We start from the raw sequence: 10,912 nt of genomic DNA, 5'->3' as shown, positions 1-10,912 counted from the left end.
AATATGTGAATAAAGTGTTAATATTTTAAAAATATTTTAGATTTTATATATTTTTAATCAAAATTATTATGATGTCTAGAAAGAGTTGTACTAAGTTTAATGATAGCATATATTACTTCAGTGGTAAATTGACATATGTTAATCAGAAAAGAAAATTTATACCAAATAATAAAAAGGCATATGAACTTTACTTTGAATGCAAAATTGGTAACTAAGATGAAATTTGGTAACCTCATGAATGCTGAATTTCTTGTACCATCAACCTGAGAAAAAAGTTGAATGACAATTGATTTTTTATGGGATACCAATAATTTGGCATAAAACAAACAATCATGTGACAGATTGTTACTTATATTTATTAAAAGGTTTTCTTCAAAAAGGAAAGATTAAATATGTTTATCTACGTCCTGTAGTGAACTCTACCATATTTCTATAACCCCTTAAGTTTGCAAGTTAGATTAAAAAAATCAATCCATTTAATTAGAAAATCAATTTAATGAATCTAAAAATACAAAGCACTTGAACTGCTTGAGTAATAGAAGCCCATTTTGTCAATCAAACTAAGTTAATCTCATCAGGGACTTGGATCTTATGAATAAAGTAGAGCTCCTGACAATGACAACAATGGAGTCTTTTTACTTAAAATGTCAACAATAGCTTCAAAAGATGTTTGTTTTTTTTTCATAGTATTTTTCTTATTTTAACTTATTTCATTTTATTTACAAATTATGATTACTTATTTATGTTGTTAAAAATTTTAAATAATTTTTTTTAAATAGCAAGAATAATGACACTTCCTTTTGGTGTTTGGGATGTTGGACAATTATTTAATGAAGCTGTAGATTTAGAAGAAGAAGAGAATGAGCAATATGAAGATGAGATAAAAACAGTTAGCATAACTGTTATTCCAGAAACAACAAGGTTTATATTTTAATTAAAATAACAACATATTGAAATAAATTAAAGAGCATTTTCTGTTTTTTTTTGAAGTATCACTAAATTTACTTTTTTTTTTTTTAGCTGTGATAAAGTCATAAACAAAAATAACAAAAGTTATATTTATTTTATTATTACCTACTAAACTTCAAAGTAAAACTTTTTGAAATTCTTTTATTTATTGTAGTTAAACTGGGTGCAGTTTTTACAAGTAGATAATTAGTTTAGATTGAAGTATGGAAACCAAATTCAGAAATTTTAGGATTCCATACCTTAATATAAACTAGTTAGAGAAACTGTAAGAAAAGATTTTTTGATTAATAGCTGTCAATGACAGCTGTCAAAAATTCTGTTTAACTAGTTTAGCCATAATAGTTTTTTTTTTGTTTTATCAAATATAATTTTGTCACATTAAAATCTGGTCTATATGATTTAGAATTAACCAAGTATATAATTAACAAAGTATATAAATCCTGGGTGTACAGATGTAAGTGATAAGTGAAAAGGATGGAAATAAGAACTGATGAAGGTTGTAAAAACTACTATTAAAGAAATAACTACTTTACAATTAGTTTTATTTTTAGGTTGTCTTGCAGTTTGTTTATAATAGCATTTGGTACTGCAGCTACAACCTTTATTGATATGTATGTAAGTCTTCCAAAGAAACCCAAAGCTGAAGTACAAATATTGAATGCAACAGCTAAAGTTAGAGACACTTGTAATATATACCAAATTGATAACTTTGTTTTATGTCAATGCAAGATTAAAGTTGCACCAAAAGATTCTTTTCAATGGATACAAAAGGCAAGTAAAATTTGTTCTGGTCTAATAGTTTAGTTAAATATCACCCCTATAACCTATTATTTTTCTTCTTAAATCACCCCACATGGTAAAAGATTGGTTCATTTTCTTCACAAAGCACCTCCTATTGTAACAAAATGTTTGACTTTAAGTATGACTCTTAAACCCAGTTTACTGCTGGCTCCTTGATATTCTAAAATCCTTAAGAAAAAGTAGCAATCAAAATTAAATCAGCTACCTTTTCACTATTGAATCAAAAAATTTACCATTTTATTAGATTAATGATTTTGTTGTTATTACTATGATTTAGTTGTATTTTATCTATTTATTTGTTTGTTTATTCGATTATTTGTACTTTTATTTTTCAAATTGCTTACCTATTCATCAGGAATATGACAAGCCTTATAGATCTTTACCAGCCCATTGTCTTCTGAACTCAATCTGTTCCTGATCTTTGTCCAGATGAAACCTTATGTTGTGAACCACCTCTCAATGGAGACTGAAATGGCTGGACAGGGGTGCATGGGTGTTAAAAATTCAAAAAAGTTTGGATAAATACTCACTGTTAGCCAAGAAGTGAAAAAGTTGCATAGCTGCTCCTAACCTCTTTTGATTGTATCACAGCAACGGGCTAGATAATTTCTTTATTGGTGAGTATCAAAGTGAAAAGAATCACAGAAGGTGACAAGTCTTCTTGCAGTTTTCATATGTTGGCTCTGAATGTCTCTATTAGTTCAAGAAAATTTCATCTCTATTCTCAAATATTGTCAATGAATGTTTGCGGGTATTTTTTCATGTTTTTCCCCAGATTTCAAAATAAATATTGTATATGTACTTGTAGGTCTCTAAACATAAAACCTGTGAGGTCCAATGTGTCTCATTAAGAACTGTGGTATGCACCCCTCTTTCTTCTTTAATAGTCTATGAGCAAGATGAACATTTCTTAAATAGTTTTCAATTTGTACAATCTGCTTCAAGACAGCAGTTGTGCCAATATCTTTTTCCGATAGACTCATATAATGAGCACTACATCCATATGTCAAAACTGCTGGATACTTATTTGGAGCCAATTCCCTCATTTGCACCATCTTAGCTTCTGCAGATAGCAAACATATCTTTTCCATATTTTGTTTTTATCTCTACAGTTATTTTATCAAGGTTTCATGAAGCAATAGTCTAAAGTTTTCTTCTCTGCTCCAGAATCTACAATATTGTGTAAAAAATTATTTTTTCTGTTATGAACTGAATGTTTGGATCATTCTGAATGCTTGACCACCACTTGGCAGTAACCAATTATGGTTATGCTTTCAAGTTCTTTGCAAATCTCAATAGAGAGATCACTGTAGATAACATCTAGTAAGTTTTCTCCTAATCTCTTATAATGTGGGGAAGATATTCAGGCCACACAAGTTAGCAATGCTTTTAAAACTCTGGCCCCTCAACTGAGAATTTGTGATCAAAATTAGGAATAAAAATGCTGTAATTCAAAGAAACCCAAACAAAACCAACAGACTTTATTTTTTTCAAACAGACCTGGGTCTTTCCCAACCTTGTTTCTTAAATATCTTTTTTCTTCATCAACACTGCATGGTTGTTTATAAACTTAAACATTTTTATCATTTTTAGTTGTTATTACTCTATTAAAATTTTATTTTAATAGAGTAATAACAACTAAAAATGTTAAAAATGTTTAACTTCAACCTTGTTTTTTCTTGTTAAAGATTTATTAAAAATAAACAAATTTTTTTTTTTTATCTTAAAATTAATTTTTTGTTATATTAGGTTATGAGTTGTGTATCGTTTGATCAAGTAGTGATTTTAACATCATCCCCAAAATATTCGCTTAAAAGTGATAGCAGTTTTAAAAATATATCTGAGGACATTTTAAGATATTTGAAAACTTCTAATAGCATACTAACACCAAATGCTCAATTACTGGAAAAAGGCAATCTTATTCAAGGTCTTCCAGCTGCTAGTAAGATATTTTCATCACCATGATATTTTATTATTGGCTATTGGTTTTAAGTTTTGTTATTTGTCTGTAATTTCAGGTATTTCAGATGCTTTTCTTTATTTTTTTTCTAACATTTTTAATATAGTTTTATCTTATTGTGAATTTCACGGTATGGATGCACTGTTGTATGTAACATTTGGAGAATCCCATTTTGTGGATGTGTTTTCTTTGAAAGCATTTGAACCTGTACTGCAGGATAGCAGGATGAAGTTAATACCAAAAGTAATGCTTTCTTAGTATTTTTTCATTTGTACTTTTAACATAAATTTTATCTTTTGTTTAGTTCTACTTGTCATTTTTTCTGAAATGAAATTTTCTTTTAGTTTTCAACATCTGACATGATAAAGAAGTTACAAATATTTGATGGAGTTGGAGTTGCCGATAAAAATTTGTATATTTGAGCACATTTAAAAAAAAGAAGCTTTGTTTTGATATTTTTTTATCCTGTATTTATATTATTTTAAGAAGAAGTATAAGCTAAATGTTTTGAAATATTTAATATCTAACTATCATAACATTTTTTATGACTGATAATTATAACCTTATTGTTTGTAAATTATTAATTTCATTAATAGTCAGATACAAATAAGAGATAATATAAATAATGCTGTTACAATTATTATTTTTATGTTATTAATTAATCTATTTTGTATTTTCTTAGCTCTCGCATTTTATATGATTTTATTTTAAATAATTGATATTTGAATTTAAATACCTTAACGAAATGTTTTGAAAATATTTACAATAGTTTTTATAGATTATGAATTGTTTATCTGTTACTTTCAGGATAGTAAAGTAATGAAGATTGAGTTGCCTCAATTGTTCATTCAAAATGATTGGCATTCTGTTATTAAGTATTTTTATTTTTAAAACAATTTCCTTTTCTCAATTTAATTGTAAATATGTTTTCAGACCTAGTTAAACATTAAATAATTTGAATTGAAAAAAAGATGTTTTAATTTTTTTATAAGTTAAAAATATTCATCTCTATAATACTCAAAAAGGTTGGATGAATTCGTTTTGTTTGATAAGATATGTTGTTTTCAATATAAATGTACTTTTGTGTTATAAATTGGTAGTTAGCAGCTCTGAGCCAGTTTTCTTGTCCTATCTGGATATCCAATTAGTATTGATTAAAGTTTTTGAAAACTATGAAATTTTATTGTAACAAATTTTGTTATATTTTTTGTTATCTTGTGTTTTCATTTGGACTCTGAAGCTGCTTGCTTATCTTTGTAGTGTCTACTTGCTAATTTTTATGATCTCTACTTGCCAATATTAGCTTTATATCAAAAGAATATAAATTATTTTCTGTTGCAAAAGTCTAGATGCTAATTAAGCTATGTTTAATATGCTGTTCAAAAAGATGTTCACCTTATTTAAAATTTTTATTTTTACTTTCTATTTTTAAGACACAAAAGTGTTATTAATGTGAGGAATGTTCTAGATTTTTATGTCAAATAAAATTGCTTTCCTTGTTAATATTTGTATTACCTTAAATTTCTGCATTTTTTTAAACATGGTGTACCTTATACTCTAGAGAACCAAGCTCAGGTTTTTGGGTATCCTGTTCAAAGGAAGGTATTTTATTTTATGTGTCATTCAGGAAATGATAATAATGCTTAATTTAGGGTTTTTATGAATGAAGCCTTAATTAAGTTTTAAGGACAAAGGAAAGAAATTTGCCACCGTGATAAATTAAAATTTTTTTATAGAGATATAAATGTTTGGTTCTTATATTTGCAGCTTCAAACATAATTGTTATTTGCTGAAATTGTAAAAGCACAGAAGAAGTATATCAAGCAAGAGTTTGATATGCTTCATTTATGCTATACAAGAATTTAAAAAACAAACTGACCTCATTAATGAGTAAAGCATCTCCCCAAAACGTAGAGTTTGAAGGAGATGTTCAAAAAAGGTAAATAAATATCAAACTTGATGAAAAGTTTTGTAACTTCTTTTGCCTTATGAGTTTTTTTTTCTCCCAGGCATCCCAGCTGTTCAGGGTGTAATAAACTCTTGCATAAAAGATGGGGAAGTGGAATTATTAGCGTCCAGTGGTTTTGAAGCACAATTAGTTAGACAGGTCTGTAAAAAACCTATAGTATTAGTATTTCTGGCATCTCTCTTTAATACCTTTGCAAAAATTTATCTTAAACAACAAATTACTATTATCTGTGAAAAAACGAAAAAATAACATAACTCATAAAAAATAGTAATATATATATATAAATATATATACGCGCGCGCGCACGCACACACACACACACACACACACACACACACACACACACACACACACACACACACACACACACACAAGAGCATAAGAAACAAGAATATTATAATATCTTGCTTGTTAAAATATTTATAAATGTAAGTTATCTTTTCCAGGGGGTGATGATGATAAAAAGTTTAGATTTCAATGTGACAACTTATTTCTTTTCACCGAAAAATGAGTTTCAGAATATTCACAAAAAATCTGTAGGTTTTTATGTAAATTTTTTAGCAAGAAAAATATTCTTTTAATACTTGTACTTTACTAACTCATCATTAAGATCTTTGAGCTATATTTACATTTTTATTCTGATTTAAAATTATTTTGTTTTTTAATTAAGTATTTTAAGTACTTCAATCAAGAATAAAATTAATTGGGCTTTTTGACTTTTAATAGGTATTTTTTTAAACTGTATCTTCTCTTTAGATAAACTGTATGAACATATCACCAAGTGGCAGTCTTGCAGTTTCATGTAGCTATGAGGGTTTGCAAGTGTGGCAAACTGAGGATGGACTTATTCGAGTGCTTAATTAAAGTTTATAAACTATTTTATTAAAAATTATAAATTCTAAACTTTTAGTTAAATCCTAAAATCTTTTTTATCTATACTTTCTCTACTATCTCTACTATCTCTAGCGGTCCTTGAATGGTCATTACAGTGACACCTCACATTGTCGGTTCTTCCCATCTGGGGTTGTTATTTTATCAGGAGGTGATGATATGCGTTTAAAGATTTGGTCAACAGAAGATGGATCTTGCCCTGTTACTTTGACTAAACATAGAGGAGGTTTTCTTATTTAATTGAAAGCATAACAGTCACAAAATTTCTAATAAAAATTCCAGATTATCTCTGTTTGTTGTTCAAGTTCTTTTTTTTTTCTTTCTGGTCGTTTTTTTTTTTTTTTAGCAATTACTGATACTGCTATTATTGAAAGAGGAAGGAACTTTATATGTAAGTACCTGTTGATTGTGTCTTAATGCCCATTATAAGTTTTGACATATAGGGTGGGAGAAAAATACAATTTGAACCAAGTTTATTTCACAAATACTCAAAACTTTCAGACAAGACTGTTGACAAAAGCTTCACTTTTGTTAAAAGTTTGCATGAAAATAATCATTCAAATCTATTTCACCCCCTCCCCACCAGCGTTAACCACCTATGTAAACAAAACGCAAAACTCATATTGCATCACACATAGGATTGTTATTTTGTGTTGATAATAAAGTAATCCAAGGGATTTAGATCAGGGAAGATGAAAATCATTCTGGATTATTGTGCTGATCTTGTTGGAAAATCCAGTCGTGGTATGATGATTGCAAATGTTTTGGTGGTGAAGGTAGTTTTACAATGTTGGTGGTGAAAGTAGTTTTGTGTTTTTTGTCAGTATATTCCTCGCACCCTGTATACAGATTTATATTGAAAGTAAACTTTAAATTTTCACTTTAAACTTTTGCTTTAATGATTAACGAATTATAATTAACACTTGATTGTAGCATGCAGTCGTGATGGTCAAGCTCTTCTGTGGGATTGCGGGAGTGCAACATGTCTAGCAACTCTTGTTAAAAGTGATACAGTTCTTAACTGTTGTTCGCTTGTTTCTTATGAAAGTAGTTTTCAAAATGATGCAGGAAAAAGTAACAAATTAAAATTACAATTTTTTAAAGTATTTACTGTTAAATTAACACACACACAAAAAAGTTTGACATTTTGTTTATGATTTAGATGAGTTTGAATATGGTACAGATGGAAAATTGCTTGTAGTTGGGCAAGAAAGTGGCTACATACAAGCCGTAGATGTTTTCTCTAAAACAAATGTAATTTGTTTATGATTAAAAAACGTCTTGAGCTGAAATGAAGCGCTAACTTATCTATTTCAATTATTTTTTTTTTAGCACTTAAAACTAGTGTTTTTCATTGAAATTTATTATCTCTAAAACATTTTACCTTCTGAGGTTTACAGTTATAACTGCAATTCTCCTGTAAATGATTGTTGTTTTGTGGGTGACAACCAGCTTGTGGCTGGGCTTCAAGATGGAAGAATAAATGTGTTTGATGTAAGGCATACAAAGTAAGATTTTTTTTTTTTTTTAATTATGATTTTTACGTCTAATTTTTTTTCATTTTATCTTGGTCAATTTTTATTTAGCTCTCCACTTTTCGATTTGAAATACGGAAAGTCAGTTGTGAACTGCGTAGAAAAGTTGTCTGATGGCAGTGTCATTATAGGAAGAGGTTCATTTTTTGTGTGGAAGTTTTTTTTCTTTTTGTGCGCTGTAAATGACTAAAATAATGAAAAAAAAAAATTTGTCGTTAATATCGTTATGTCAATGTTATTATGTTAGTGTCATGTTATGTGATAAAATAAGTTCTCTCTTTAAGTATCTTAAATCTTAATCTCTCTTAAATAATAAAGTAATTTTACCGAGCAACGTCTTTCCTAAGTTAATCGTCTTTCCTAAGCTAATCGTCTTTCCTAAGCTAACACAAAAAATGCTCTCAAAGTGTTCAATGATCTATAGTATGATAATGCTCTCGAAGGATTCTGTAATCTAACTCCACCGTTTACGCTGTTTTTGTTTAAAGAAGACATCCAACCTTTAAAAATCTTTAAGTTCGATTATTTCTTGTTCTTAACAACAATAACGCACCAAAAGTTTCATTTCTTAAAAAATGTTAAGCGTTTTAAAATCTCTTTAAAAACTGTTCAATAATCTTGTATTTTTCTTAAAGTTTTTATTGATAATTCATTATAACTTCTGTTTCTAGGAGATGGGTCCTGCAGTTGTATACAACAAAATGATAGTCGTATGACAATAGAAATGTCTGGTCCCAATTGCGATTCCATTTATGACGTTTGTTCGTACGGCAAATATGTGTATTCTGCTTGTCGTGACAAAATAATACGTAAATACAAACTTAACATAGAGCATAGTATTTAGTTAAATTGCGTTTGAATAAAAGGTATTTGCGACACGGACATCTGTCATTATCAAAAGGTACAATCAGAAAGTTTTTTTCGGAGAAGAATGAGTACCAAGATCAATTATTTCAGAGGAGAATGAGTTCCGACATCAATTATTTATAACCTTTCGAAATAAAAGTAAATGGTTTAATGTTGGTTTTCGTGTTTTAATAGCCAAAAGATTTTATGTGCGAAGAGCTTTTTTACAAAATGAATTGTCAAAAGATTTTAAAATTTAATGTTCTCTAACAACTACAAAATATTTGTTTTCTTATGTTAGTTTAAAGATGAACTTTTGTTTTTTCTGGTGCAGCCTGTATCTGCTATGTTATCTGCTTGTTTTACCGCTTGGTGAGCCCTTATACATGTTTATAAGTTCTTTGGTAAAATTTTAGGCTTGCTCTAAATCTATTTAAGGTGGTTCCAATCAAGTTTTTAACGATCAAGTTTAAGGATTAAGAAAAAGATAATTTTAGTCTTTTCGGTTTTTCCCATTTTTTCTTATTTAATGAAAATTAAATGCGACTCAAATTTAAAACTGTTTAAATTTGTAAAGATAATTATTGGTTGTGAGAAGTCTTTTTTTTCAATTGCTGCTCATATTTTTATACTTGTTTCATAAGCGACATACGATTATAAATTTCCTTCTAGAAATGTTTTCAAAGCTTTGATGCGATTTCTTTAATAGTTTTTTCTAGTAAATAGTTTTTTTCTAGTTAATAGTTTGGACTGCTATTTTTGTTCGTCTGAAAGTCAAGCAGAATGTCACAATATAACTGTGAAAAAATGTAGGAAGGAACAAACAAGTTGCATGCAGACTTCATACTTCATCGAAGAAAACGGTCAAAGAATAAGCAAAAGAATAGTGGATTGCGCAGACATAACCTGTCCTTTGCTGTGCCATGTTGAAAGATTTCTCAACTGTCAAGTAAGTTTTGAGTGAGCATCGCTGGGATCAGTAATAAATTTTCTTGTTATTTCATGTTTGATTGTCTTTTTTTTTTTCATGTTAGATTTCACAGAACAAAATCATTGCTTTAGACTACATTATTACTAAAAGCTAATTGACTCGAGCTTTTTTCCATGGTCTAAGATATATATACTTTAGTATTTATTTTCTGCATTGACCTAAAATTCATCTACTGAAAGAGTTAGAGCTACCTAATACTTGTGTGTATAACTTTCAGGTATCCTGCTGCGAAGCCAATTTGTGCAATGGTAATATGCCAGGAGTGTCTCAAAAAGTATCTGCTGAAATAAGCTACAAGTGTGGTTTCTACACGCTAATCTCAGTTTTACTTTTACACCGTATTTTTGTGCAATGATTGACAATTACATTGTTTTTTATATCCTTTGTAAATCTTTTTTTTTTTTCACAGAAAAATAAAATAACAAAAATTGATTTAAAAAAAATTGACATTTTCTCTTGAAAGTTTTCAAATTTACCTTTCGAGGTGTACTAAAGGTTATTCGAAAAGTGCTCAAAACAGCTTAGAAGCCGAATGTATTCTGATAAATGTCATGGACGAAAGCATTGATGGTGCCAATGATAAAAGTTTTAATTTTTACTCTCAGAATTGTTTTAATTTGTTGTAATTTTTACTCTCAGAATGTTTAGGTTACAATTAGAGCTGTTTATAAGAGGTGTGTAGAAGCTCACTCTGCAATTGTTCTCTGCAATAGTTCTTAGACTCTTTTCCTGTAAATTAACGAGAGATTTTACAGCTACAGAGTTTTATAATTTTAACACTTAAATTAGCAGTCAATTATGACACCGTTTCCAATGTCTTGCCAAATGATTTCTCATAATTGGACTCTAAATTGTTATTGATTTTGATGACTAAAGGCATAGCCACTGAGAGGAATTTCGGTCCCTGGTAAAGTTTTCTTAAGGGGCCCTCATTGTGATCAATTATAAAC

General features: G+C 28.7%; 3 protein-coding genes across 5 annotated transcripts; all 3 read left to right on the top strand.

Moving 5' to 3' along the window:
* The first annotated feature begins 768 nt into the window (after nt 1-768).
* LOC145202457 (proteasome assembly chaperone 1-like) lies at nt 769-4,183 on the top strand. The gene is made up of 5 exons (XM_090081249.1): nt 769-921; nt 1,521-1,740; nt 3,520-3,712; nt 3,837-3,973; nt 4,075-4,183. The coding sequence occupies exons 1-5, from the start codon at nt 788-790 to the stop codon at nt 4,150-4,152; spliced, it is 762 nt and encodes a 253-aa protein (XP_089937375.1). The 5' UTR covers nt 769-787; the 3' UTR covers nt 4,153-4,183.
* A 290-nt stretch (nt 4,184-4,473) lies between these two features.
* LOC145202456 (proteasomal ATPase-associated factor 1-like) lies at nt 4,474-9,252 on the top strand. 3 transcript variants are annotated; one of them, XR_016450583.1, is made up of 12 exons: nt 4,474-4,605; nt 5,292-5,332; nt 5,740-5,837; nt 6,146-6,235; nt 6,456-6,551; nt 6,666-6,816; nt 6,937-6,981; nt 7,524-7,664; nt 7,753-7,844; nt 7,991-8,098; nt 8,177-8,262; nt 8,797-9,252. XR_016450583.1 is itself a non-coding variant. In XM_090081247.1 (12 exons), the coding sequence occupies exons 1-12, from the start codon at nt 4,550-4,552 to the stop codon at nt 8,967-8,969; spliced, it is 1,185 nt and encodes a 394-aa protein (XP_089937373.1). In that variant the 5' UTR covers nt 4,474-4,549; the 3' UTR covers nt 8,970-9,252. The 3 variants fall into 3 exon arrangements, 2 of the variants coding, with proteins under 2 accessions (XP_089937373.1, XP_089937374.1); XM_090081247.1 differs by having other exon boundaries at nt 7,983-8,098; XM_090081248.1 differs by lacking the exons at nt 8,177-8,262; nt 8,797-9,252 and having other exon boundaries at nt 7,923-8,089.
* LOC145202458 (uncharacterized) lies at nt 9,067-10,405 on the top strand. The gene is made up of 4 exons (XM_090081250.1): nt 9,067-9,130; nt 9,273-9,343; nt 9,709-9,920; nt 10,180-10,405. Exons 2-4 carry the CDS (start codon nt 9,280-9,282, stop codon nt 10,315-10,317), a joined length of 414 nt encoding a protein of 137 aa, XP_089937376.1. The 5' UTR covers nt 9,067-9,130; nt 9,273-9,279; the 3' UTR covers nt 10,318-10,405.
* Nucleotides 10,406-10,912: the final 507 nt, after the last annotated feature.

The sequence above is a fragment of the Hydra viridissima genome, unplaced genomic scaffold (assembly GCF_058129835.1).
Source record: "Hydra viridissima isolate aposymbiotic clone 2 unplaced genomic scaffold, HvirCarnegie_v1 scaffold_3, whole genome shotgun sequence".
In the NCBI taxonomy this organism is placed as follows: domain Eukaryota; kingdom Metazoa; phylum Cnidaria; class Hydrozoa; order Anthoathecata; family Hydridae; genus Hydra; species Hydra viridissima.
The sequence above is the reverse complement of the archived record's forward strand: the minus strand, read 5'-3'. Positions and strand labels throughout refer to the sequence as shown.

Bases quoted from the DNA above. Each gene is read 5' to 3' on its own strand.
- LOC145202456 (XM_090081247.1), top strand. From the start codon at position 4,550: ATGAAGATTGAGTTGCCTCAATTGTTCATTCAAAATGATTGGCATTCT. The intron at 7,845-7,982 runs GTAATTTGTTTA...TTACCTTCTGAG, and splicing joins ATGTTTTCTCTAAAACAAAT to GTTTACAGTTATAACTGCAA. The intron at 8,099-8,176 runs GTAAGATTTTTT...ATTTTTATTTAG, and splicing joins TTTGATGTAAGGCATACAAA to CTCTCCACTTTTCGATTTGA.
- LOC145202457 (XM_090081249.1), top strand. From the start codon at position 788: ATGACACTTCCTTTTGGTGTTTGGGATGTTGGACAATTATTTAATGAA. The intron at 1,741-3,519 runs GCAAGTAAAATT...TTGTTATATTAG, and splicing joins CTTTTCAATGGATACAAAAG to GTTATGAGTTGTGTATCGTT. The intron at 3,974-4,074 runs GTAATGCTTTCT...ATTTTCTTTTAG, and splicing joins GGATGAAGTTAATACCAAAA to TTTTCAACATCTGACATGAT.
- LOC145202458 (XM_090081250.1), top strand. From the start codon at position 9,280: ATGAACTTTTGTTTTTTCTGGTGCAGCCTGTATCTGCTATGTTATCTG. The intron at 9,344-9,708 runs GTGAGCCCTTAT...GTTTTTTTCTAG, and splicing joins TCTGCTTGTTTTACCGCTTG to TTAATAGTTTGGACTGCTAT. The intron at 9,921-10,179 runs GTAAGTTTTGAG...TATAACTTTCAG, and splicing joins AAAGATTTCTCAACTGTCAA to GTATCCTGCTGCGAAGCCAA.